This window comes from Eschrichtius robustus, chromosome 11 (assembly GCF_028021215.1).
Source record: "Eschrichtius robustus isolate mEscRob2 chromosome 11, mEscRob2.pri, whole genome shotgun sequence".
NCBI lineage: Eukaryota > Metazoa > Chordata > Mammalia > Artiodactyla > Eschrichtiidae > Eschrichtius > Eschrichtius robustus.
In genome coordinates, this window is record NC_090834.1 from 113,996,126 (window position 1) to 114,021,848 (window position 25,723).

General features: G+C 65.0%; 3 protein-coding genes and 1 long non-coding RNA gene across 10 annotated transcripts; 3 read left to right on the forward strand and 1 right to left on the reverse strand.

Moving 5' to 3' along the window:
- The first annotated feature begins 92 nt into the window (after positions 1-92).
- On the forward strand, positions 93-7,979 carry SLC25A22 (solute carrier family 25 member 22). Of its 3 annotated transcripts, none has more exons than XM_068555801.1 (10): positions 93-157; positions 3,227-3,368; positions 3,465-3,590; positions 3,807-3,862; positions 4,651-4,741; positions 5,451-5,569; positions 5,687-5,861; positions 5,944-6,098; positions 6,191-6,266; positions 6,345-7,979. In XM_068555801.1, exons 2-10 carry the CDS (start codon positions 3,349-3,351, stop codon positions 6,493-6,495), a joined length of 969 nt encoding a protein of 322 aa, XP_068411902.1. In that variant the 5' UTR covers positions 93-157; positions 3,227-3,348; the 3' UTR covers positions 6,496-7,979. The 3 variants fall into 3 exon arrangements, with proteins under 3 accessions (XP_068411902.1, XP_068411904.1, XP_068411905.1); XM_068555803.1 differs by lacking the exon at positions 93-157 and adding an exon at positions 2,160-2,195; XM_068555804.1 differs by lacking the exon at positions 93-157 and adding an exon at positions 2,269-2,300.
- Positions 7,980-8,363: 384 nt separating this feature from the next.
- Positions 8,364-10,831, forward strand: CEND1 (cell cycle exit and neuronal differentiation 1). Its single transcript, XM_068556278.1, has 2 exons — positions 8,364-8,442; positions 9,823-10,831. The coding sequence occupies exon 2, from the start codon at positions 9,920-9,922 to the stop codon at positions 10,358-10,360; it is 441 nt and encodes a 146-aa protein (XP_068412379.1). The 5' UTR covers positions 8,364-8,442; positions 9,823-9,919; the 3' UTR covers positions 10,361-10,831.
- A 4,198-nt stretch (positions 10,832-15,029) lies between these two features.
- On the reverse strand, positions 15,030-17,129 carry LOC137772631 (uncharacterized). The gene is made up of 3 exons (XR_011075507.1): positions 16,938-17,129; positions 16,706-16,754; positions 15,030-15,153 (listed from the first exon to the last, which is right to left on the reverse strand). It is a non-coding gene; the product is annotated as an uncharacterized lncRNA (long non-coding RNA).
- Positions 17,130-17,886: 757 nt separating this feature from the next.
- GATD1 (glutamine amidotransferase class 1 domain containing 1) lies at positions 17,887-24,585 on the forward strand. Of its 5 annotated transcripts, none has more exons than XM_068556789.1 (8): positions 17,892-18,019; positions 19,568-19,644; positions 20,099-20,204; positions 20,573-20,680; positions 21,745-21,839; positions 22,551-22,644; positions 22,813-22,924; positions 23,006-24,585. In XM_068556789.1, the coding sequence occupies exons 1-8, from the start codon at positions 17,956-17,958 to the stop codon at positions 23,010-23,012; spliced, it is 663 nt and encodes a 220-aa protein (XP_068412890.1). In that variant the 5' UTR covers positions 17,892-17,955; the 3' UTR covers positions 23,013-24,585. The 5 variants fall into 5 exon arrangements, with proteins under 5 accessions (XP_068412894.1, XP_068412893.1, XP_068412891.1 ...); XM_068556791.1 differs by lacking the exon at positions 17,892-18,019 and adding an exon at positions 18,031-18,135; XM_068556792.1 differs by lacking the exon at positions 20,573-20,680 and having other exon boundaries at positions 17,889-18,019.
- Positions 24,586-25,723: the final 1,138 nt, after the last annotated feature.

The window sequence follows — 25,723 nt, forward strand, 5'->3', positions numbered from 1 at the left end:
GGGAGCCGGAGGCCGCGAGCGGGCCGAGGACCGGGGGCGGAGCGCGCGCGGCGCCGAGCGGACGCGCCCCCGCGCTTAGGTGAAGCCGGGCGCGCGTCGCGGCGGGGAGGCGAGAGCGGCAGCGGCGGCGGCGGCGGCGGCGGCGGCAGAGCGCGCGGTGAGTGCCCGCGGGGCGGCTCCCTTCCGCGGCGCCCACCCGAGTGCAGCCCGGCTACGGGGGCGAGGGGCACCACGACGGCTGTGGGAGGTGACATCTGCCCGGACGAGGAGGCTCTTGCGGGGCCCGCGCCGGCGGATGCTGCGACCCGCTGCCGCTGGAGTGTGGGAGGCCGTGCTCGGCCCCGGGCGGTGCCGGGCGCGCTCCCCGCGCACACGTGTCCCCGCGGGGTAGGAGACGGGGGCCGGTGGCCAAGGAACAGAAGCCCGGCCGTAGGGGGGACACACGTGGGGCCCTGCTGGACGTATGTGGACACGTGCTTGGCTGGAGTCGCCATCGCCTGGAGGGGGACAGCGTGGCCGTCCGGGCCCCGTCCGGACCCCCTCCAGCGAGACGGGGAGTGGAGCCGTCCTCCAAGCGGAGCCCTGAACTCCCACCCCGCACCTCCTTTGTCACCGGCTTGGCGCCCCTCCAGACGGCTGGACAGAAAGCGCCTCCCCGGGGGGAAGGCGCTGGGGGAGATTGAATGGGGAGCAAGTGGCCAGCCCCAGACTCTGAGCCTCACCCCCATTGCCTTTTTTTGGGGGGTTGGGGGAGCTCAGCGGCTTCATTTGTGGGAGATTTTACCTCTGGGGGGCCTGGAAGCAGCAGCATCGTCCTGTGGGTGGTCTCTGTGAGCTGCGATGTCCACAGCCTTGCCTGCAACCCCACTTTACCAGGCTGCGGGGAACCGGAGGGGGTACAGGGAGGGCTGACAGCCCTGGGGCCTCAGGCCTGGCTGTGGCTGCCAGGTTTCTATGGCAACATGGGGGCGCAAGGGGAGGGCCCTCCAAGCTGTCTCATGAGCAGGGTGTGGGAACACTGAGTGAGGACAGAAAAAGGAGCGTTCAGGGTCCGGAGGACCCCTTGCCAATCGTCCCCCGGCAGAGCCCACTCGCCCCACTGTTCTCAGTTCTGCAACCGTCTTCCCCATTCCAGCCGGCAGAGTGTGATGTGGGACCCCAGAGCTGCCTGTCTTCCTGGGACAACTGCTCTCCTCCCCACCTTGGATAGTCTGTCTGACTTCCGGGGCCCCCATCATCCAGATGTCCCTTACCCCAGACGGGAGGCAGGGCTCACTCAGTCCCCATAGGGCAGGATGTGGACTTTGCCCCCAAGGGTCTGGGACAGCGGAGAGAGGCGGCTGTGGCCAGTCTACACCTGGAGGGTGGGGGAGGGTGGGGGTGGGAAGAGAGGGTCAGGTTGAAGTGCAGAGGTCAGACTCCTCTCTGCAGGGTGGGGCATGGAGAAGCAGGTCCTGGCACTGAGGCCCTGGGCGAGTGGGGGGGGGGGGTGCAGCTTGGCAGGGCAGAGGGCTCTGGGAGTGCTGGTTCCCATGCCCTCTGGACCTGCCAGGTGAACAGGCCTATGGGTGGCAGCCAGTGGCCTCTGAGGCCCAGCCACCCCCTCCCTGGCCTTTCCAGCAGACAAGCATGTCTTTCTCTGCTCCAGCGTGAGTCTTCCCTGAAGTTCACCTTCCCCCAAAAGACCCACAAGTCCCACAGGCACGAGTGGACACAGACCCATCTCCACCCCATGGCACCAGATTCCCCATGCCTGGGCACAGAGAGAGCCCTATCCTTGGGGTCCCAGGGCCCTAGGCAGATGCAGCCTGCAGGCTGCAGACAGAAACCCATGGGGCAGCTGGGGGCACGGTGGTCAGGGTCTGGGGTCCCTGTGAACCGGTTGCGTGGCTTGGCTGGGTCAGCCCGAGTCTGACCCACTGCCCCACGGGCTGGAGGGGGCTCCGAGGCCCGTCCCTGCCTCCCAGAAGCTGTCACACCCCCTTCTCATCCCTTCTCCCACAGGGGCAGGGAGCCTCATCCCGCCCAAAGTGAAAGAGAAAGTCACCACCCCCCTCAGGCCCGCCCCGCCCCGCCCCGCCCCGCCTCGCCCCGCAGCCAATCCCCGCAGCCGGCGCCGCCCTCGGCCGCTGGATCTCCTCCGCCCGCCCGCGGGCTGTAGTCTCGGAGGAGGAGCCGGTGCGGTGCACCTTGGGGTGAGCGGGACCGCGGCGGGGGGCGGAGGGGCTGATGAGGAGGCAGGGGACATCCCGGCCCAGGAAGGCTGAGGTGAAGGTCACCAGCCCTCGGAGGGACGACAGGTGTGAGCCAGCCGTGTGACCCTGGGTGGCGGAGCTTCGGGTGGGAGCCTGTGACAGCTGGCCTCTGAGGGGGCCAGAGTGGGGGGGGAGGACCCCACAGCCCAGTTTTTATGGCTGTGCCCCCCCATAGGAGGCCCCCGAGGCTGGCTCTGGCTCCCCAACCCTGCCCCTAGAGAGAGGGGCCTCTTGTCTCTGCACCCCTGGAGTAGCTGGGGGACTAGCCCCAGGGAGCCTCGGAAGGTCAGCCATCCCCCTCCCAGAGGTCCTGGTCGCTGGCTTCCTCCGTGTGTGGGTGTGTGTGTGGGTGTGAGTCTGGGGGTGAAATTCCTGGGAGGGTGGGCACAGGGCTGGCTGTGGCTGCACTGGCACTTCTCCGGTCACCAGGGGAGCGGATGGTCTGGGGGTCCAGCGTGGAGTTGCCACGGGAGTGGGGGCAGCATCTACCGGGCAGCTGTGAGCTGAGCCCCAGTGTGGATCCTGGGGCACTCTCACCCCCCTCCTGAAGAGGGCAGGCGCCCGCTGCCTCTGCTCAAGGATGGGGGCCGTCACAGCCCAGTCCAGGGGTGGAGGTGCCCTGACCAGAGTGCTGGCCCCGTCCCCTGCTGCTGCCTCCCCAGAGGCGCCTGGCCCTTTAAAGGGCTCCGCGCACGTGAGCGAGCGAGGCCAGCTGGGAGGACGCAGCCGGTGGAGGGGGCCTGGAGGGGAAGCCGGGTGGCCCAGGGATGGGGCCAAGCGGCAGCGCTTCACCGCACACTGCACGCCCAGGACGTGCGGAGGGCCCCAGCCTGGGAGGGGGCGCTGCGGGGAGGGGCTCGGTGCCCCTTCAGGAGACCTGGGAGGGAGGCTGGGGGGGCTTACTCCTCTGGTGTGCCTCTGAGTGGTGGGTCTGCCCACCCCCGCTGATCCCAGGCCCCTCTTTCTTCTAGGACAGAAGTGTTGGTTTTCAAGCTCCCCTGGAAGTAGAGGACCGCCCCTCCCCCTCCTCCAGCGCCACCTCCCCTGTCTGGCATCCACCTCTGCGGCTCCTACCTGAGTGCTCCCGAGTTAAATGGCTGATAAGCAGATCAGGTCAGAACCCGACCCAGCCTCACCCCACCCCTGCCCTCTCCTCCCCGCCGACCTATGGCCGAGGAGGTCGTCCTGACACTCCCTCTGCCCACACAGTCTGCCAGCCAAGCTCATCAATGGCGGCATCGCTGGGCTGATCGGGGTCACCTGCGTGTTCCCCATCGACCTGGCCAAGACGAGGCTGCAGAACCAGCAGAATGGCCAGCGTCTGTACACCAGCATGTGAGCCTGCCGGGCGGGGGGGGTAGCGGGCGTGGAGCCATGGGTGTGGGGCAGACTTCTGCGCTCTGCTCCCGTGTCCCCCCCCTCCCCGTCCTGTTAAACCAAAGGGGAAACTGAGGGGGGGCAGGCCTGGGGGAGCTCCTCCCCGGGTCAGGGCTGGGGCCGTTGCTGGATGCCAGGCTGATCCCCTGCTCGCTCCCACCCCCTGGGCTGTAGGTCTGACTGCCTCATCAAGACCATCCGCTCAGAGGGCTACTTCGGGATGTACCGTGGTGAGGCTGGGCACGGGGGAGACCTGGGTAGCACCCTCCTGCAGCCCCAGAGGGGTCCTACCATAGCGGCGGGGAGGCAGGTGGGAAGCCAGGGCAGGGCAGCGTACCTGGGCCTGGTGTGACAGTGTGGACCTGTCCCGTGGGGGCTGGCTGCACTTGCACCGGGGGTCATCAGCCGGGCCCTGGGTGCCGGGGGGACAGGGGGTGGGATCTCTGGGGCACAGCAGTTCTCAGCCCCGTCCCCCACTCACTACCAGTGCACAGCATGGCAGGACACTCTACCACAGTGGCCGCAGCCCCCTCCCCTGCCTCCCAGGATGGGTGGGACCCTGTCTGTGCCAGGAGATCGGGAGGGATGGGGTCATTACTGCAAAGCAGCTTAGGAGACAATCTCCAAGCCTGGATTTGCCCAGATGCTGTGCAGCCCTGAGTCCTCGCCGCTGAGAGGGGCTCGCCACTGCCTCCCCAGCTCTGACCTGCGCCAGGCCGGACGTGGCCTTACCCAGAGCCCCAACACGAGCACGTCTGTAGCCCAGGGGAGGTGTCCCTCAGGGAGGCCGCCCACTGGACTGGGAGGGTTATGTGGGAGGCTGAGCGGAGTGCCTGAAGAAGGCACTGCCTGGCCCGCTGGTGCCACCCCCGCCAGGCACAAATGTGGGCGAGAGGGCAGGAGGACGCAGCCCAGGAGTGACGGGGGGCAGGCTTTTTCAACTGGGAGGCGACTGCCGGCGGAGAGCCTCCCCAGCCCAGGCCACTGACCTGTCTGTGCTCCCCCGTCTGCCACACAGGCGCCGCCGTGAACCTGACCCTCGTCACCCCCGAGAAGGCCATCAAGCTGGCAGCCAATGACTTCTTCCGATATCAGCTCTCCAAGGACGGGTGAGGGGCTCGGCCGGCTGCTGGGGGCCAGGGTCGTGAGGGGGAGGGGTCTGTGCTTCCAGACAAAGGACGAAGGCTCTGTCCTCCTGGGGCCCCTCTCCCTGACCTTGCAGGGCCTCCTCTTCCTCTTCCTCCCCTCTCCTCCCTCTCCTCCTCCTCCCCCTCCTCCCCTCCTCCTCCTCCCCTCCTCCTCCTCCCCCCCTCCTCCTCCTCCCCTCCTCCTCCTCCCATCCTGCTCCCCCCCTCCTTCTGCTCCCCCTCCTCCCCCTCCTCCCCCTCCTCCTCTGTCCCCAGATGCTGAGTCATTGGTGCCCAAGCCCCAGGGGTCCTTGGCCCCCAGCCACTGCCTGATGCCCCTTGTAGGTTGGGATTTGGGGGGCACTGACCAGTTTTCCCCATCACCCGAGGGTGGGGCTGAAAGGGCAGTAGTCCCTTGGAGCACCTGAACCGCCCCCCCGACTCCATTTCTCTTTGCTCAACGCCGGCCCCTTGGCCCTTCCCTGGCCCTGCCAGGAGCCATCTGTCTCTTGGGCTCAGCGCCTGTTGCTGGAGAGCCTGGAGGGTGTCTGAGGCTGTGGGGATCTGTACCCCACAGGGCTGCCTCCGCCTCCACCCCTCCCAGGCCTCCTCACTCCTGGGCGCACTGGGAGGCCCCCTGGGCAGCAGGGGCCTCTGACTCTTCCCTGAAGCCCCACCCTCTTTACTACAGGAAGAAGTTGACCCTGTTCAAGGAGATGCTGGCGGGCTGTGGGGCCGGCACCTGCCAGGTGATCGTGACCACCCCCATGGAGATGCTAAAGATCCAGCTCCAGGACGCGGGCCGCATTGGTGAGGGCGCGGGGCGGCAGGGCAGCCGGGCGGGGGAACTAGCCCGGCCCCTGCCCTGCTACCACCTCGTGCCTCGTGCCGAGAGGGAGACCAGCAGGCCGTCCCCTTTCTCCCCAGCCGCCCAGAGGAAGACCCTATCTGGCCAGGCCCAGCTTTCCGGCGGCCGGGGTGCCCAGCCCTCCATGGAGGCTCCAGCTGCACCCCGGCCCACAGCCACTCAGCTGACCCGGGACCTGCTGCGGAGCCACGGCATCGCCGGCCTCTACAAGGGACTGGGGGCCACGCTGCTCAGGTGGGGGGGCAGGGAGGGTCGTGGGCGGCCCGCCCACCTGCCCCCCACCTCCCAGCCAGTCACCACCGCCCTCCCTCCGCAGGGACGTCCCCTTCTCCATCGTCTACTTCCCCCTCTTTGCCAACCTGAACCAGCTGGGCCGGCCGGCATCTGGGGAGAAGTCTCCTTTCTACGTGTCCTTCCTGGCCGGCTGCGTGGCTGGGAGCACGGCTGCCGTGGCTGTCAACCCCTGTGACGGTCAGTGCCCAGGCCTGGGCCCGGGTCGGGGACGGGGCTGAGGAGTGGGGTCGGCGGAGAGGGGCCCACACTGACCCGCACGCCCCCTGCAGTGGTGAAGACCCGACTCCAGACGCTCCAGCGCGGCGTCAACGAGGACACCTACTCGGGGTTCCTGGACTGCGCCAGGTGGGCGAGGCCCCGGGGGGTGCGGGGCGGGGGTGGGGCGGCCCCAGCCCCGCGGCTCTGACCCCCCTCTCCCCACAGGAAGATCTTGCGGAACGAGGGGCCCACAGCCTTCCTGAAGGGTGCTTACTGCCGCGCCCTGGTCATTGCCCCGCTGTTCGGCATTGCTCAGGTGGTCTACTTCCTGGGCATCGCCGAGACCCTGCTGGGGCTGCCGCGAGTCCAGCCCTGAGCCCGGCAGCCACCCCACGCCCTCCAGCTGAGCGGGACCAGAGTGGGGCCAGGGCCAGGGCCAGGCAACCCCCCCGGATGATGCGAGAGAGTCTCTCCCCACATGGGCTTGGGGTGGGGGAGGAAGGGGTGCAGGGTCCACACAGTGTGCACACGTGGGCCTGGTGGGGTCCTGCCTGCGCGACCGCTGGGATCAATGTCTTACTTACGTAGAAAACTCAGAAATCTTTACATTCCTGGAGCCAGCCCTGCCCACCTTTGCCCCCGCCTGACCCCCAGGGACAGAGCTGGTCTCTGGACTGGGGGCCCCCAGGCCTGGGCTGGGCAAGCTGGACCCTCCCCTCCAGTCTACCAGCTCCCGTCCCCGAGGCTTGGCCCCTAGTCCACAGAGGGGACCCTGCCCAAACCTATTTATTAACTTGCTGAGCACAAGTGGCTCTGTCCATCCCTCCGTCTGTCCGTCCAGCCTCCCCTGCTGCTGTTCTCGCCTTGGCCAGCCTTGCGGGAGGATTGGGCTCTCCTGCCCCCCATATTGAGCCAGGAATCCTAGGCTGGGGGTCACCCTGCGTTCTGACTCCCAGGACAGGTTCCCCGCCCGCACTGTGGGACCCAGCCTCCCTCCTGGTAGGCCCCTTGGCCTCCACCCCAGGCTGGGGACCCAGAGCGTGTGAAGTCGTCGGGGCGCATGTACGAATGTTGTGGGGAGCAGCTGGTGGCAGCCCTTTGCTGGCCTGGCCCCTCAGGGATGGGGCTGTTGGGGGGACTGCTGCCCTTCCCCACGTGGCCAGGCGTGTGTGTGTGCGTGCGTGCGTGCGTGTGTGTGCGCGCGCACGCACGTGTGCTGTGTGTGCCCTAGACTCCCCACTGCCCCCGTCCAGAAATTTATCTCTCCGGCCTGCCCCCTCCTGCTGCACCTTTAGTAGACCCCTCTTCTGAGACCACCACCCTGGTGCAGGATTGGCCATAGGGGAGGGCAGGCACGAGGACCAGTCTGGAGCCTGGGAGCATCTGCTCCTCTTGCAGGGGTGCCAGGAGCTGCCCCTCCAGTCTTCCCAGGGCCCACCTCGTTCTCTGGGCCTCTGCACACGGCCCCCCCCCCCACACTTAGTAAAGCTCCGCCCTCCCAGCGCCCCCCCCCCCCACTGATGTTGTGAATTGAGGCAGAGGCTCACTCTGCCCTGCGGTGTCCCCAGCCACGTGATCGTGTTGGTGATTGATCTGATGTGCCGGTGCTGTGTTCCCCCACCCCCCGGGCCCCCTCCCTGGAGGCCCCTTCCCAGTGACACTACCTGGGGCTCAGGCCTGGGCCCCCCAGTTCACGGTTGTTCCTGGGAGCTGCCCTCTCCCGTCACATCTGTACCTTGGAAGCTGCTGCTGCTGCTGCTTACAGAATTATATTTTTTTTCTTTCAAATTCAAGAGTTTTAAGAAGTTGTAACTTTTTGTGTCTTGTCATGTAAGAAGATAAATAAATATTCTAAATAGATGCCTCTTCTCTGAGACTCTGGTAGGGGTGAGGAGGGGAAGGGCGCCCTCCTGGTAACTGGCTCCCCTCACCCGGCAGTCCTGGGTCCGTCTGCCCACCCACTGACGGGCACACTGGCTGGAGGGGGTCCTGGGCGGAGTGGCCTCCTGACTCCCTCACAATCTGGGATGGGGTTGTGGAAAAGCCAGCCTCGGCCCCTCACCTCCCTGACTCTAAGCTGCCCTTGGGATCAAAAGCGGAGCTGGGTTTGGGGGCCCCAGAGGTCTCAGCCAGCCCGGGGCGCTGTGGTGGCCGAGAGCAGGTGGGCGGAGCCAGCGCTGATGCGGTCCCCGCCCCCCTTCCTGCACCGGAAGCAGTGCATTGTGGGAAACTCCCAGTCCTTCATCCTCAGCCGCCGCCCGCCGCCCGCCGTGGTCCCGCGGAGAGCGCGCTGCGCCGAGGTGGGAGCGCCGGGAGCAGCAGCGTAAGGCGGCGGGGACTCCGCGGGGTGGGGGCGTTGGGCGGGGGTGGGGCGGGGGCGTTGGGCCCCGCAGGAAGAAGCAGCGGTTCTCCGCTGTGAAGGTCACCGGGGGCCCTCCGGGGCCCTTGCTCTCTCGGGCACAGCGGCCTGGAGGGGGAGGGGGAGCCGGGTGACGTTAGTATGAGCCAGAAATAACCAAGGGTCTGGGGGAGGTGGAGAGTGGACCCCCTGCCCTTTGCAAACTTGATGCCCAGCAGCTGGGTGCCCCTCCAGAATGGCAGGGGTGAGGGGCTGCTGGGGTTCCCCGGGAAGTAGGACAGCAGCTGGGCCTCTCATCAGGACACCCCCATCACGCCGTGACCTTCAGGCGACCTTCACTGTGGTTAGTGTGCATTGCCAGGGTGGGGACCTGGGGCTGCCACCCCCCACGCAGGCTCCCTCTCCCTGAGGGTGGAGGTGGGAGTTCTCAACCTCCTGAAGAAGCGGCAGACCGCCGGTGTCTGGGTGTCCAGGGAGGGAAGACTCAGGTCCAGAGTGGCGAGGCCCGCAGTCCCCCTGCCCTCCCCAGACATTGAGGATCTGGGCCAGGCCTTCCCTACAGCCCAGAGCCCCCGTCCTCTGCCCGGCCCAGATTCGGGGACGCTGAGGCTGATGACAGGGGGCCTGCCCACCCCAGACTCACACCAGGGATTCCCTCCACTCCCAGAGGCAGGCGTGGCCTCAGGGTCACGGAGGACTTCCCGCTCTTAGGCCGGAGCAGGCAAGGCCGGCCATGGGGGTGGGTGCCCGGCGCTGGGGGCAGTAGATGGCTGGCTGGGAGGCACAGGCCTGTCACTGCCACCCTGGCTTCTCCAGCCTTCTGAGAAGACACCCTGGTTTTGTCACATCCAGGTCCTGGCGGCCTTGGGCCCATTCCTACCCCACCAAGGCCCGAGAGCCCAGACTCTGGGTTCCCACCCTGCCCTGCCTACCCCCCAGCCCACCCAGCCCTGAGAAGGGTACACAGTCAGTTCTGCCCAGGCCCACGGGGCTGCTGTCCACCTCCCCTGACCGCACACCCTTCTCAGGGCTGGGTGGGCTCTCTTCCCCATGCTGGGCCACCGTGATGGACACGGCACACGTGTGGGCAAGACCATGTCACAGATGAGGAAACTGAAGCCTCTGCCTGGTCTCATCCCGACACCCCAGCCCAAAGGGGCCCACAGCCCCTGCTTGTGTGCTTGGAGGGGCTTCTCAGAAGGTGGGTGAAGCCGGAAGGAGGCCGAGCCCTGGAAGAAGAGGGTCCAGAGAACTGAACAGGGTCTCTATAGGGACAAGGAGGTGGGAGCTGGACAGGACGCCAAGTCTCTTGTCCCAGCCTCGTTGGGTCTCCCCCCCACCCAGGCTCATAGGATGCCCAGGGGTGAACTGTCCTGAGCTGCTGCGGTCTAGACACCTGCCTGTCCACGCACACCCCGTGCAGCCCGCCAGCACACCCACCATGGAGTCCAGAGGGAAGTCGACCAGCAGCCCCAAGGCCGACACCAAGGCTGCTGCTGAGGCCCGAGCACCCACCGCTGCAGATGGGAAAGCCCCCTCGGCTAAGCCAGGGAAGAAGGAGGCCCAAGTGGAGAAGCAGGAGCCTCCGGCGGCCCCCACCCTGCCACCTGCCAAGAAGACCCCGGCCAAGGCAGACCCTGCCCTCCTCAACAACCACAGCAACCTGAAGCCGGCCCCCGCAGCCCCCAGCAGCCCCGATGCAGCCCCCGAGCCCAAGGGCCCTGGGGATGGGGCTGAGGAGGGCGAGGCCCCCAGCGGGGGCCCAGGGGGCCAAGACCCCTGCCCTTTCGAGAACTTGACCCCCCTGTTTGTGGCTGGGGGCATGGCTGTGGCAGCTGCAGCCCTGATTCTTGGTGTGGCCTTCCTGGTCCGAAAGAAATGATGGCTGGTGCCCAGGTGGGGGCACAGCCACTTCCTGTACAGACCTCGGGAATCTAGTGCATGCCAAGTTCACACACAGCTATCTATACATACGTAATACATATACTTGTGTACCCCCCATATACACGCAGAGGAAGAGAGAGAGGGACAGGCCCCCTGCCAACAGTGGAAACCAACCTCCCTCGGTCGGTCAGTCCCCAGCACTTTCCCCTCCGAACCTGGGGGCAGAAGGAGCCCAGGCTCTGTGGGTTACAGAGCAGCACGGGTGGAGCCCTGACATGGGGTGGAGGCTCAGCCTGGACCAGGGCACCTGAGGGCGGAGGAAGGAGTGGGCCGAGTGTGGCCCACCTGCCCACGGGCCCCAGTGGTTCTGTGGGCTTCCTGGCAGCAACGTCCCGATGAGCCCCCAGGGTGGGTGCCCCCAGGGCTGGGCAGGGGTCTGGGATGGGTTCTGACCTGGGTCCAGCCCACGTGGGGACATTAAAGCGTGTGGCTGTTTCACTCTCCCCATTTCTGCTCTTTGCTTGCAGCCGGGGGTCGGGCGTTCATCTGGGGGGGCTGACTCCGGGGGGCTGACCTCAGGCGGGCGGAGTTTCCGAGCCACTTGCCCGGTCGCCTGAGCCCTGGCTGGGTGGACAGACAGCCCGAAGGCTGGTGTCGGGAGGGGCTCCCCAAGTTTACCTTCTAGCTGGGCCCCCACATTTCCTGCCCTGACCCCCATCCCACCCTGCGGCAGTTGTCCTGCGGGCAGCTGAGGGCCTGGCAGGGAGGGAGCTGTGCCGGCCTAGCCCCCCACAGACGGCGCCTCCTGCCTTACCCAGCGTCCTCAGAGTCTCACAAGCGTATACATGCAATAACACAGGTAGAGTAGAACCGCTTGGCGGGTGACCATCACCCACGTCCACTGCCCCACTGTGCCTGCAGGGAGACCATGCTTTGCTGGGCCCGTGGCACGGTGGCAGTGGGCGCTGTGGGAGCCTGATATGCCCTTGCCTGGCCAGCCGGCCACTGGAACCCCGGGCCTGAGAGGAGGCCGAGTCTGAAATAAACTCTAATTATCTAAAGGCTGGGCTGGCGTCCTCACCTGCATGCGGCCGGGACAGGCTGGGGCTGCCTGTCTGGGTGTGTGGGGTGTCATGTATCCACACCGAGGGCCTTCCAGGGAGGGGCAGGGACCCCCAGGTGCCCCTCACCAGCCCTTCCTGCCACCTCCGTGCCCTCGATCCTGGTGGGCTCTACCCACAGCCCCGCCCAGGGCCTGGCCCCTCCCAGACAGCCACAGCCAGGCCTTCCTGCAGGCCCTGACCCTAGATGGACACCCAGGGGCCGCAGGACCCACCCCCAGGCCCAGGCTGCCGGCCGCAGCGTGGGGTCGAGCTGTACTGGAGCCACGTTGGGAGGGGAACGGGGACCTTGGCCCTCGGTCGTCCTCTCCAGCTGGGGACTTTCTCCACCCCTCTCTTCGGTGAGGTCGCCACTCTGGGGGGGTGGGGAGGTCGCTGCAGGGAGGGGGGGGTCCCTCCTCTCATCACCTTCCGCCCGCAGCTCCCTGCCCACCATGGCCAGGTGTCCAACTGGGGGAGTCGCGCGGGCGGGCGTGGGCTCATGGGGAGGAAGGCCCCCAGGCTCCAGAAGTGCTCTGCGGGCTTTGTCACCCTGGGCCCCACGGACTTCCTCAAGCTGGTTGGGGGCACGTCTCTCCCTTCTTTTCCAGGTACTCATCCCCCACTGGTGCACCCATACCTCAGGCCCAGACAAGTCCAGAGCCCTTCCTTGGGGTGAACACACCCCAAACAGACCTGACACCCTTGCCCTGAGCCATCTGGCCTGAGCTTGGCCACAAAGAGCAGGCGGGCGGTGCCCACACCCGCAGCCTCCAGCCCGCCTGTCCCACGGGCGCCAGGGCTGCCACTTGCCTCCCTTCTCCAGCCAGCCAGCCCCCTCTCCCCTTCTCTCTGTTCTGCTTGCACCTTAAATGCAAACAAACGAGAATTCTTCTGCCATTTTAGGGGACTTGGGGCAGGACGGAGGTGACTGTGAAGGTGAGCTCTGTCACCTTCAGCTGGACACCCAGGGCTCGGTCCTCCCGACGCGGTGATGTTCTCCCCGTGTTGCTGCCTCATTTTACTTTTCGATTCTCTATTAAAGGATGTTTAGGTTGTTTCAGGATTTTTGCAACTTTAGACAAAGCAGTAATGGAAATCCTTGTCCTGCCCCGGTGCCCTGTGTCTCTGGGCATCCTGCATGCACATCTGACCTTTATTTTATTGTGGTAAAATGTACATTATATAAAATTCACCATTTTATCTTAAACTTTTCGGTGCACAGGGCTTTGGCATTAATCACATCCACACTGCTGTGCTAGCATCACACCATCTGCCTCCGGAAATCATTCATCGTCCCAAACTGACAGTCTGTCCCCATTAAACACTCACTCCCCATTCCCTCACCCCCACCCCCAGCCCTCACCATCTACTTTCTGTCTCTATGAATGACGACTCTGGGGACGTCATGTGAGTGGAATCACACAGGATTTGTCCTTCTGTGTCTGGCTTATTCACTGAGCACAATGTCCCCAAGCTTCATCCATGTTGTAGCCTGTGTCAGGATCTCCTTCCTTTTAAGGCTGACTATCCCATCATATGCATGGACCACCTTTTGTGTGTCCGTCATTCGCTGATGGGCACTGGGCTGCCTCTACCTGTAAGGCTGCTGTGAACATGGGTGTGTGCACACCTGAGGCCCTCCCTGCGGTTCTCCTGGGACTCGCCCAGAGGTAGGCCACACTGTGTGTGCACCTTAAACTCGGCTGCCCTGTCTCGTGCCTATGAGTCGGCCACGAGAGGAGAGCTCCCCTCTCTTGGTGACACAGGAGCAGGTGAAGCACTCAAGGTTTTAAAGCCCATCTGGGGACTTCCCTGGTAGTGCAGTGGTTAAGTATCCGCCTGCCAGTGCAGGGGACAAGGGTTCGCACCCTGGTCCGGGAAGATCCCACATGCCGTGGAGCAACTAAGCCTGTGCGCCACAACTACTGAGCCTGCGCTCTAGAGCCTGCGAGCCACAACTACTGAGCCCGCATGCCACAACTACTGAAGCCCGTGCGCCTAGAGCCCACGCCGTGCAACACAAGAAGCCACCGCAGTGAGAAGCCTGCGCGCCGCAACGAAGAGTAGCCCCCACTCGCCGCGACTAGAGAAAGTCCACGCGCAGCAACAAAGACCCAACACAGCCAAAAATAAATAAATAAAATAAAAAATAAAAATAAAGTCCGTCTGAACGGGGGAAGCTGGCCACTTCTGGTTGTTTCTGTTTGCACTGATCCAACTGCTACTTTTCACCAGGTTCTTGGCCATCTGGGCCTTGCCTTTTCTGATTTCTTTTTTTTTTTTTAAGATTTTTATTTTATTTACTTATTTTTGGCTGTATTGGGTCTTGGTTGCTGCTCGCGGGCTTCCTCTAGTTGTGGCGAGCGGGGGCTACTCTTCGTTGTGGTGCGTGGGCTTCTCATTGCGGTGCCTTCTCTTTGTTGTGGAGCACGGGCTCTAGGCACGCAGGCTCGGTAGTTGTGGCTCTCAGGTTCAGTAGTTGTGGCTCATGGGATCTAGAGCGCAGGCTCAGTAGTTGTGGCACACGGGCTTAGTTGCTCTGCGACATGTGGGATCTTCCCGGACCAGGGCTCGAACCCGTGTCCCCCGCATTGGCAGGCAGATTCTTAACCACTGCGCCACCAGGGAAGTCCTCTTTATGTGTTTTATATTCCAAGTCTTCATCAAATGGCACTTATCTGCATTCAGTGGCTGGCTTACACCTCACTCTGTTTCCTGCATCTAGAAGTTCCAAAATCTCAGTTTATCACACAGAACTGTTGTTCCCTTTACCACGCAAGTTTTGGAATCTCGGTTAGAAGGATTCTCCCTTGTTGTAGTCTAATACTCTTGGCATTTACTCACATTTAGGCCTTTAACGCATCTGGACCTTAGGTTTCGTGTGGAGTAAGCTGGAGAGCTTGTGGTCTTTCTTTCTCACCAGCAGGTGTGATGGGCCAGCCTCAGGCGGTGGACGGTCCCCCTAGCCCCACGGTGACTCTGTCTCCTGCTGTCACTTCCCACACAGCCAGGGCCTATCCTGAGCCTGGGTCTGCCTGCACCTGCCCCAAGGCCACACTGTAGTTTTGTGATATCACTTTGTAACCATCTCCTGTTTCTTCTGAGGCTCCGCTTCTCGTTCACAGCATCTCTAAGCTTGAGGAGTGTAGGCATGCTTCCAAAATGAGAAAAAAACCCCAAAACGAACAAACAAACAAAAACAACATCTTGGGGATGCCCAGGCTAACTTAAGTTACTGTTATTACAGAACTGCTTTTATTTCTTTATTTTTATTACAGAACTACTTTTATTTATTTATTTGGCTGCATCGGGTCTTAGTTGCAGCGTGCAGGCTCCAGAGGGCGCGGGCTCAGTAGTTGCGGCATGTGGGCTTAGTTGCCCCGCGGCACGTGGGATCTTAGTTCCCTGACCAGGGATCGAACCCGAATCCCCTGCATTGGAAGGCAGATGCTTAACCACTGGACCACCAAGGAAGTCCCAGAACTACTTTTAAGGTCTAAACAAAATACCACCTATAAAAAGTATTCAGTGTATAAAGAGTACACACTGTAAATCCCACTCGAACTTACAAGGACACCTGAAAACCAGGAGAACTCAGATGGCAGCAGTGTCTCCAGGGACGGAGGCCCCACTGGGCTGGGCACTGAGGGAGGGGCTACCAGGATAAGCTGTGTCACACATGGGGTCACTGTATAGGGACGCAAAAGGTGTAGGGATCCAGTTTGCTTTCCTCTCTAGCACCCTCTCCTCTCCCGAGCGTAACTTCCCTTTGGGGACCCCACCCTGGTACGCATCCTCGGTGTGCCCAGGGGTGGGGATGCCAATGCCTCAGGAGCCTGCCCTCTGCAGACATGGGCATGGCCAGGTAGGGGCCTCTGGAAACGCTCTTCCTCCAGCAGGGCAGAACAACCGAGGCCTGGGGAGGGCGGAGGTGCGGGCGGCTCACTACTGCGGACCCTCCCCCTGGCTGCTGCATCGGGCCTCTCTGATTCCTGGGCCTTCAGCGCACCCCTGGCCCCGAGGCTCCCTGACCTCAGGGAGGTCCCAGGGCCGGGCAGGCAGAGGCTCCCTGCGCCCCAGTGACTGGTCCGGCCGTGCCTGGGCTTCCTGTCTGGTGCCTTCGGCCCCTGGAGCCAGTGCTGGCTGCCCGAGGGCTGCTGAGCAGAGCGAAAGCCTCACCACCTCCTCATGCCACGCCCCCCGCCCCCGGCCCACATGCCACGCTCCCGGCTCCTGGCCCAGGCATCAGGCACCTGTCCCGGCAGGAGAGAAGTGCACGCCTGTGTGTTGCAGAGAGCGCTGAGGGGACGTCCCTGGGATCCACCCCGGCACGTGGGAACAAAGCCTGGGTGTAAGTCGGCCCCCCGCTCCAGCCCAGTGGTACCCGGAGGTGTGTTTGAGGGGAACCCCATTCAGACCCTCCTCTGGATCCTCCAGGTGACCGCTGCTCCGTCCTGATGTCCTGGGCATTGGGATGGGCCAGCTTGAGACAGAACCCACCTCCCTGTCACATCACCCCACTCCAGGCCACAGATCGCCACTGCCTGCCCAACTGCCTGATGTCCTCCGGCCAGGCCCTGGCAGCCTGGGGTCAGACAGTGGAACCAGCTGATCTGTCCTCTCAACAGTACTGCTGAAGCCCCACCCGAGGCAGAGGGACCCTGTGCCCAGCCCGCTGCCCTGGCCTCAGCCGCCCCAGGCTTTAGGGGCTGGTGCAGGGTCTGCATAACCCACAGGTGCTTGAGGTCTAAGTCTCTGGATCCCACCCTGCCCAGCCTCGGCCAAGAGAGAACCCGGAACTGAGGGGCCTTAGCCCTGCTGGGAAGAGGGATGCATCCTGGGCCTGGGACATGGGCCACTCTGCCTGCTGCCTGGGTAGCTGGCCTGCCCATGACACACCCACCCTGAGAGAGCCCCAATCCCAAGTCCTTATATGGGAGGCCCACTCGGCAGTCAGGCTGAGCTAACAAAGGGGCACTCAGGGCAGTCCTTGCATGGGGTGTTCTCAGAACGGGAGAACTGGGTAGACAGTGCCTTAGTGCCCATGGGCTTTGACGGATGGTTAGGAGTTTGATGGGCAGAGAGGCACTCCAGCATTCCAGAGGTAGGAATAGGAAGTGCAAAGGCTCCCAGGAAAAGGCTCAGGCGTGCTCTGAAAAGAGGAAGCTGCCAGGGGAGCAAAAGCAGAGGTGACCTGAAGCACTGGTCACCAAGCCCCCCAGGAATGGCCCCCCACTCACCCGGCCTTGGCTTCCAGGGTGAGCAAGTTCCAGAGACAGGAGTGAAACGCTGGTGCAGGACAATAGGACCTGTGATCCCCACGTACCTTGTGCCTCAGGGTCCCAAACAAGTGCAAGAGCCCAGGTTCAAGGGCGTCACAACCCCCAACAGCAGAGCCCCTGTGCCCAGCCCCCAGGCCTCCCCCACCTTCACCTGCCCCACCCGGGCGCTCGCTATTGGACAAGGAGGTACCTGAATAGCGTGTAGATGATGCCGGGGGGAAGTGGGTGAGCCTACACCTCAGGTGTGACCCAGGGCAAGGGCTGTGGGATGGGGCTCAGCAGGACGGGTGGGGGCTCTGAAGGGGGAGCCCCAACCTCTCAGGTCTAGATCCTTCCCAGGAGACAGTCACCAGGTCTGGGCTGTTGGCTGCAGATCTGTCTGGTCCCCAGGCCCTCCTGCATCTGCTCCGAGAGGAGGAGTCACCTGCCAGTCACTCCCCTGCAGCAGCCGCCATCACCCCCAGGTGTGCACGGCCACCTGGCCCAGATGTGGGTCCTGAGGCCGGGCCTGAGTAACAGGCCCCACCTCAACCACAGGGGGTGGGGTGTGAGGGACAGGGGCCGCCCCCTGGGATGGGAACCCACTCAGGAAAGGGCAGCGAGACTGCAACCCCACCTGGGGGGCACCCCAGTCATCATGACAGGTCATCTTGTGTGTGTCCTCCCCACTGGACACGGGGGCAGACACGGAGAGGCAGGCCACTGCCAGACCCAGAATGAGGCTTCTGGCTTGTAAGGCCCCATGCCACCACCGCTGCCTCTGTGCAGGATGCCCCTCCCAACTCCACATGCCACGTGGGACCCGTACCCTCGCAGGCTGGCCTGCGCGGCCCTGGACTGGGCTTCGGAAGGGGAAGGAACCGTGCCTCTGACCGCGGGCAGGAGTCGGGCCAGGGGTCTGCTCAGAGCTGCTGAGGGATCTGGCCCGAGAAGACCCTCGGAGGCCTCTCCTGCGGCCCCGTGCCCACGCTCAGACCTCTCTGCGGGCCCGCCGGGGCCAAGAGGCGGACAGCGTCGGAGGAGTAGCCCGGGCAGACCTTGACCTGGACTCCGACCCGGACCAGGGCTGGGAGGGAGAGGCGGGGCGGGAGGCGGGATGGCGCATGCGCCCGGCGCGGCTCAGCCCAGCCCCCAGGCCGCCGCGGCCCTTGACCTTGCCCCTGCCACGCTCCGCGCACGCGCAGGCCGCACAGGCCGTGGCTGGGCCTATGGCGTCCGAGCGGCTCCCGAACCGGCCAGCCTGCCTCCTCGTGGCCAGCGGCGCCGCCGAAGGTGAGACTCGAGAGGGCGGGGCGGGCGGGGCCGGGGGCCGTCTGCCGCGAGTGCTTCCGCCCGGGCCGAACCTCTGTGGAGACGAGAACCGGGGATGACGGCCCGCCGCGGGTCTGGTCAGTACGCCGGGCCGCCGCCCTGGGGGAGCCGGGGAGGCGGGGCGGCGAGGGCAGTGGTGTCTCCTCCCCGCACCCTCTCCGCTGCCCGCCGGCCCGGCACACGGCCCGGAGGACGAGGGTTGGGGAGGGACGAGTCCGGTGGGCTCGCGGGCGCCGTGGCTGGTGGGGCCCGGTTCTCCGCCAAGGCCTCCGGGTGCTCAGGGTCAGCAGGGGAGGAACGAGCCGGTGAGGGTGGCTGGCGCACTTCCTGGGTCCTCCCCTTGCTGCCTCCATCGCAGAGGAGTGATGAGCCCAAAGTCGAATGGCGGGGAGGTGGAGAACCAGGGTTGGGACCCAGGATCCGACTCTGGAGTCTGTCCCCGTCTTGACTTCTGTAGCTGCCCAAGTGGGCGAGGGAGTGAGGACCGCGGGTCATGGGGTCACAGTGTGCTGAGCCCCAGGGCCCCTGAGCTGTCCCCAGAATGAGGGATGGAGGAACTGAGGGACGCCCCCCGCCCCCGCATGGGGAGTTCAAGGGTGAGCTATCGAGAGTGGGGTTCAGTCCTGAAGACGTAGGTGGCTGGTCGGAGTGGGGTAAGGGTGAGGAGGGGCCGCACTGGCTTGGCTGTGCCACGGGGAAGGGGTGCTGAGGACATGGGGTGGGACACAGCTCTGACAAGGCTCCTGCGCTCTGTGGGCAGGACGAGCGGGCCCTCCAGAGTCCCTTCAGGGGACCCTGGGGCGGGGCAGGTCGGGGTGGGAGGGCTGGAGGAACTGGGCAGAACTGGGGAGACCATCTTTGCCCTATTTGTGGACTCTTTACGATGAATGTGTATTAATTTGTAAGAGTGAATAAAGGTGAAGGCGAGGTTTCGGGATTGGGTCCCTCGATTAAATAAAGGTGGAGGGATGCAGATCAAGTCCCTTTAGAAGCAGGCGTCTCTGGTGGGGGCCTCAGCTCCCAGCAGCCGGGAGCCTTCGGACCGGGCATGCGCAGAAGAGGCTGCACGCAGCCCCGGGGCCGGGACGGTAGGCAGGACCCGGGAACTCGGTGAGAAAAGGAGCCAGCGTCCCCCGGCCTGTGCAGAGGAGACCAGACGCACCGCGCTTCCTGCTGACACCTGCTGCGGCCCCACCTCCACGGGCACAGGCCTCGCTCACTGCCGCTGCTCTGTGGCTGCCTTCGGGGGTGGGGCTGGTGCTCAGCCCGTGTGGTTCGGTGCGCAGACAAGCAGAGTGTCAGGGAACCTCGTGCGTGGGTTTGCCTTCTGGAAAGGACTTTAGTGGTCAGGCTGGGGAGACAGCCCCCCGAGGGGGGCCGGGGGGCTAGGGCTGCTACCCCAGCCATGTGAGGGGTGGGCCCCGGGGGGAGGTGGGGCTAGGGGCTGCTCCCCAGAGTGGTCCGAGGCCGGGAGGAGCCCTGCACCCACCGGGCCGCATCTCCTCGCAGGCGTGTCGGCCCAGTCCTTCCTCCACTGCTTCACACTGGCCAGCGCCGCCTTCAATCTGCAGGTGGCCACCCCCGGGGTAAGTCCAGCCACCCTTTTCTCCAGGAGAGGGTTTCACGCCCCGGGAGGAGCCGGGAGCCAGCTTGGGCTGAGGGCCCAGGACCCCAGTGGCACCATCTAGTTCTCTTCCCCATTTTCTGAGACCTTTGGTCACGTGTGAGTGAGGGTGGCACAGACCTACCATTGGGAGGACTTCTCGGCCCTCGATAGTGTGGAACTCAGGGTCACAGAAGTGACCCATCAGGTGTTTCTCACTGCACTAAGGGTCACCCCTGAGGTGGGTAGGACACTTGCTTCCACTTTATAAGCAGGAGACTGAGGCCACCCAGGGGCAGGAGGGGGTTCGGTGTGGCGAGGCTTGCCGAGGGGCTGGGCGGTCGGGTCCCTTTGTCCCGAGGGACTGCTGTCAGTCCCAGCCCTTGTCAGCATTTTCTTGAGCCAATAGCGGGGCGTCTCATGCTGGGCTCCTGCAGGGGAAGACCATGGACTTCGTGGACGTGAACGAGAGCAACGCGCGCTGGGTGCAGGACTTCCGCCTCAAGGCCTATGCCAGCCCCGCCAAGCTCGAGTCCATCGACGGTGCGGGGCCTTGGGGGTCTGGGTGGGGGGGTGGTTCCAGCTGGGGTCATGGCCCCAAAGTGCTCGCTCACTCTGTTCCTGGAGCATCCAGGGGCTTGTCACGAAGCACTGTGGCCATCCAGGGCCGTGTCCGGTCCTGCGTCCTGTGGCCAGAGTTCTCCAGCTCAGTCTGGGGGAGGGAGTTGGCAGGCACACAGAGGTGGTTTGTGGGCCTCGGGAGCCTTAGCCCACGTGGGGATAAGTGATACAATCCTTGTGACACGGTGGCTGGCAGGAGCAGAGAGGAGCTGGGCTGGTGGCCGTGTAGGGCCTGGTCCCAGCTGGCGACCTTGCCGCCTGTGACTGACGGGGCTGTGGTCTCCCGCCAGGTGCCCGGTACCACGCCCTCCTGATTCCCAGCTGTCCTGGGGCTCTGGCTGACCTGGCCAGCAGCGGGTCCCTGGCTCGCATCCTGCAGCACTTCCGCTCCGAGAGCAGTAGGTGGCCCCCGGGACTGGGGTTGGGGCGTGTACGCAGATTCGCGGGGAGTGGGGCTCCACCAACAGGGAGGAGAGGCGGGGAGATGCCCAGTGAGGGGCGTGGGAGGTGATGGCCATGGACTGCGGGGTTCAGGTTTTGTTGCTGGAGTTGCCAGGCCATTTCAGGAGCCATGATTCTGACCAGTGAGCAGACAAGTTTAGTCAGCATGTGTACACACACACGCGCGCGCACGCACACACACACACACACACACACACACACACACACATTCAGGAGGGGCATCCCTTCCCCATGCCTCCTTCCCCGACTTTGTGCGCATCAGGCCGCTGCCCCTGTGGTCCCTCTGCCTGGCTCCCTCGGGGGCTCATGGCTGGGGATGCTTACCCCCCCAGATGGGCAGGCAGGATGCTGGCTTTGTTCCCGGTGGGGTTTGGGCTCGGAGGCCCGTGGGGTGGGGCGGCTGGGAGGACTTCTGCTCTGTGGAGACATGGCGCACTGCCCTGGCCTGGCATTGGCGGTGATGGGCAAGTCGCCGCGATGGGGATGGGATGCTCGTTAGGGCCCAACAGGCAAACCCAGGGGCTCCACACAGCGTCCTTTGTTCGTGGGAATGGGGCCTCCTCTCCCCAGGCAGCGATTGTCTGAGCCGCCTCGGCCGTGGGAACTCACTCATGCCAGGCTGCCCTGAGAGGGAGGCTCGGAGCCAGGGGCCTGCGGGGCAAGAGGAGGGCCGGGGCGCCTCCCCCTGCTGCATTCGGAGGCGGGGGGCTCCCAGGCGGGCTGCCCCGCGGTGCCTAGAGGCCAAGTCGGGGCCTGGAGCCGGGCGGGTGGTTCTGCGGGGCAGAGGGTGGCAGCGCTCCGGTATGACAGGTGCACCTGGCACCCGCCTTCCTCCTTGTTGTACCTGTTTCTTGGCCACGAGAACGGCTTGAGGGGATCTGGGCTCTAAACAAATCCTAGTTCTGAGTTGTGTCTGGGGAGGGGAGCCAGGGGAGTGGGCGTGTTGGCAGGGGCCTGGGCGGCTTCCAGCGTCTCACGCTGGCCTTGACCCTGCTTCCAGAGCCCATCTGTGCTGTGGGCCACGGCGTTGCTGCCCTCTGCTGTGCCACCAATGAGGACAGGTCCTGGGTGTTCCAAGGCTACAGCGTCACGGGGGTGAGTGCGCTGCAGGGGTGCTGGGCTGTGGATGGGGATGGAAGATGTGCACACGCATCTGAGAGCAGGGGGACTGGCTGGGGGCCTGCTGGGGGGCCCAGGGTCCCCTCTGGTGGTGGCAGCAGTCGTTTGCCCAGATGGGGCTCTTGGTTACCAGCACGGGGCAGGGGGTGGGGAGCAGGGGTCCTTCGGGGCCTTGTTTCGTGCCTGTTGAGTGTGTCACTCCTTTCGGGCCCAGGAAGCGGTGCCGCCACTTGCGCAGAGGGCCTGGCTGGACGTGGAGCCAGAGTCCGGGTCCTGGGGCAGGTCTGGGGAGGTCTGCCCGGCGAGGACTGAGGCCTAGGCGTGGGGGCTGCACGGGGCCGGCCTGGCCGGTGGCTGGGAGAGGACAGGAGGAGAGGGGCAGGGGCTCTCCTCTGGGGGGGACCTCAGTCACCACCCCTCGCGTGGCTCTGTGCTCGACCCCCAGCCCTGCTGCTCGTTGAAGGGCTCTGCCCTGAGGTCACCTGCCCGGCTCATTCTGGTCACCCGTGTGCCCCGATGCTGGGCGAGGCGGTGACAGGCAGCTTCCGCCCCACGGTGGCCTTGTCACCTCAGGCCACCCCACGGCGGGAGAGCCTCAGCCCCGGCCCCTGCTGCGGGCCCCTCCACCCTCAGCAGCCCCCACGTGGCGGGCGTGGCCCCCTGAGCCTGGGTGCCCTTCCCCCGCAGCCTTCCGTGTACGAGCTCGTCCGGGCGCCGGGCTTCGCCCACCTGCCCCTGGTTGTGGAGGACTTCGTGAAGGACGCGGGGGCCTGCTTCAGTGGTGAGTGGGGGCCCTGGCCAGGCCCGCCTGCTGGGGCTGAGTGTCCCAAGGACCTGGGGGGCCAGCCCTTGACCACGAGTCCCCGGCCCGGGAGGGCAGGTGCGGGAGCGTCTCGGGAGCCGGCCCAGCACGCGGCCTGAGGCCTGGGCCCCCGGGGGTCTCCTGCAGCCAGCGAGCCCGACGCCGTGCACGTGGTGCTGGACCGCCACCTGGTCACTGGCCAGAACGCCGGCTCCACCGTCCCGGCCGTGCAGAACCTGCTCTTCCTCTGCGGCAGCCGGTGAGGGGCTTGGCCTGGGTGGCGGGTGGGACGCTGCCTTGTGACCGGCCCCTTTGCCTTGACCCGGCCTCCGTCCCACAGGAAGTGAGGTGGCCCCGAGCTGAGCCCGCCAGCGGATGCCGCCACCTCCAGATGTCCCAGGTGTCCCCAGAGGCAGCTGGACTCTCAGGCCTCCGGGGACCCCGCCTCCACGACACCCCGGCCTGGCTTGCTGGGGGCTCTGAGAATCCTCCCTGAGGGGTGAAGGCTCTGGGGGAGGGGCTGAGCCCCCAACCCTGCAGAGTCTCCTCAGGGAGGGGTGGGGAGCGCCAAGGGGCCCGCTGGCGGCCGGGTGGTCCTGGAGCATTCTGAGTGCCCCACAGAGGGTCAGCTGTGGGTCCGGGCTGGGGTCTTGGCTCCCCTGCCCATCCCTGTTCACCCTGGCGGGGGGAGCAGAGGCTGAGCCCTCCTGGAAGGTGGGTGCCTGCCGGCTGGGATCCCAGGGTCCCGCTTCTGTGCTGAGGCTCCTCCCAGGCCTCCCTGCGGGCTCCCCAGGCCTTTGGGCCCTGGGGGGGGCTGGGTGGGGAGGGCCCCGCTGGCTGGTGCTGAAGAACCTGCTCTCACCCTAACCCTTGCCCAGTGCACGGTTTCAAACGTGATGGCGACCCCATGTTAAGGCCGGGATGGACCTTGGGGTGGTTGCTGCAGTGTCACCGCGTCCCTTCTGATGTTGAGAGAAACACTTAATTGTGGATACAACACACGGCCCTGCCCAGGTGGCCTCGGGTCCTGATGGCCGAGCCTGGTTTTGCAGCTGCTCTGCCTGTTTCAAGGTGGACGTGACGGAGCCGAGTTCCACTTGGAAGGAGGCCTTGAGTGTGGCTGGCTGGGCTGGGTTGGCAGGGGCGGCGGACAGTCCTGGGGATGCCAGGTGGCTGTCCGGCCAGCCGAGTCCCAGTGCAGCCTGGTCGCGCTCCAGCTTCCCCAGGGCACCTGTCCTGGCCTGCGGCCCTCGGCTGGGGCCTCCTGGAGCTGCTCTGGCCCCGTGTGTGTCACCATCCTTGTCTCAGCCTGACTAGCTCTGCCGCATCCAACCCCTCAGAACAAAGGAGGAGGAAGCGGGGCGCCCCGTGTCAGGGCCCCTGCCGCCTGCTGGCCTGCTGTGTGCACACGTGGGGCCTGGGCAGCCCCATCGGTCATCCCGTGCTTGCAGTCCTCACATCACGGAGTCACGGACATCTCTGGACAAAAAGCTTTTTTCACATGATGACGCCTTCTGACTGTGCAGACCAAGACCCAGGCGGGCTCTGCGGGGGCCCCTCCACAGCCCTGCTCCCTGGTGGCTGGTGCTCTCTGAGTCTGCCCCACTGGCTGCTCCTGGGTATGCCAGGTCCAGGGCACTGGGGTGGCCACTGGGTTGGTGCAGGTGCCTGTGCCCCCGGGGGTTCCCCACATGCCCGGGGTGTTTAAAATAGACCCTGAGGTTTATCCAAGAGAAAGAAAGACCCTACAACTCCACAGAAACAATGCGTGAACATCCGTGGTGTTTTTCCCGGTAAGTTGTAGCTTCCATAAAAGGAGCATTCTTACTACTGAACAATATTAATGTCCATGTGGTGGACCCTTGGAAACGTCATGCTCAGCAAAGGAAACCAGACAGATATGAAAAATCCAAAAATTCAGAGTGGATCAGTCATTTGTGGCTGGGAATGGGGGCAGATCGGGGGACAAGCATGTTCTAAGGTGCTGGCTACACAGGGTTGTACCTGTGAGCAGGTGGGCTTCATGTCTGTCACTGGCATCCACGGTCTCCATCCTGAGGCCCCAGGCCAGGCAAGATGGTGAGCTGAGACCTCCACGTCCTCCTAGGACACAGCCCTTTGATCAGCTCAGGGGGAGGGGGCTGCAGGAAGCCTTAGCCCCCTGACCCGACCTGGCCAGGCAGCTGGGGGGCTGGGGGCGAGAAGCCCTGCCCACCTCAGCAGGTCCCTGTGCTGTGGCACCCACCCCCACCGAACCCAAGACCACCCCCTCAGCACCAGGATGGGTGGGGCAGCCTGGGCAGGCTAGGTGGCCTGAGGGGTGTGGCCCAGGGTGGCGCCTGTCCCCTGAGCCCTGCCTGCTCAGCACTGCCCCTGCCTTTGGGGAGGGTGGCAGCTGCAGAACCACAAGCCCCAGCCACCTGCTCCAACCCCAGCAGACGGGGGTTCTGGGAGCGCCACTCGCAGGGAGCCATGGGGAACAAGCCCGGCCCAGCAGGGGCCCCCAGGGCAGGGGTGGGGGGCACAGGGCCTCCCCGTTGACCCTCAGCCAGACCCAGGGCAGCGTCCCACAGGCCTGTCCTGACACCTGGCTCCACTGGCGCAGACCTGGAGGGCCAGCCGGGGCCCCTTCCACCCACCTCGTGCCCCCAGGCAGTCTCACCCAGACCCTGCATCGTCCCCCCCGCCCCAACTGCTTCACTGATCCAGGAACAGAGACTGGTCCCAGGGGAGAGGAAGGGGCTGCCCTGTGGACCACCCATCACCGCCCCCCACCAACCCCTTCCCAGTGCAGCACACCTGTCGCTTGAAAAGTCCAGAGGGTGCAAGTAAAGTGTCTTCACAAGCTGTGCCCTGCCTCTGCTCGGGGTTTGAGGATTGGAAGCCCTGCTCAGCGCACGCTACGCTACGCTGTCCCCACAAGGTGGCGCCATCGCCCCACAGGAACCCGGGGCCTGTGGAAGGTCCCGGCTGTGCCTCTGCCCCAGGGCAGCGTGGAGAGGCTCAGGGGCACGGGGGCCGTCCCGACAGCAGGAGGCGCTGACGCAGAGGCTCCTCT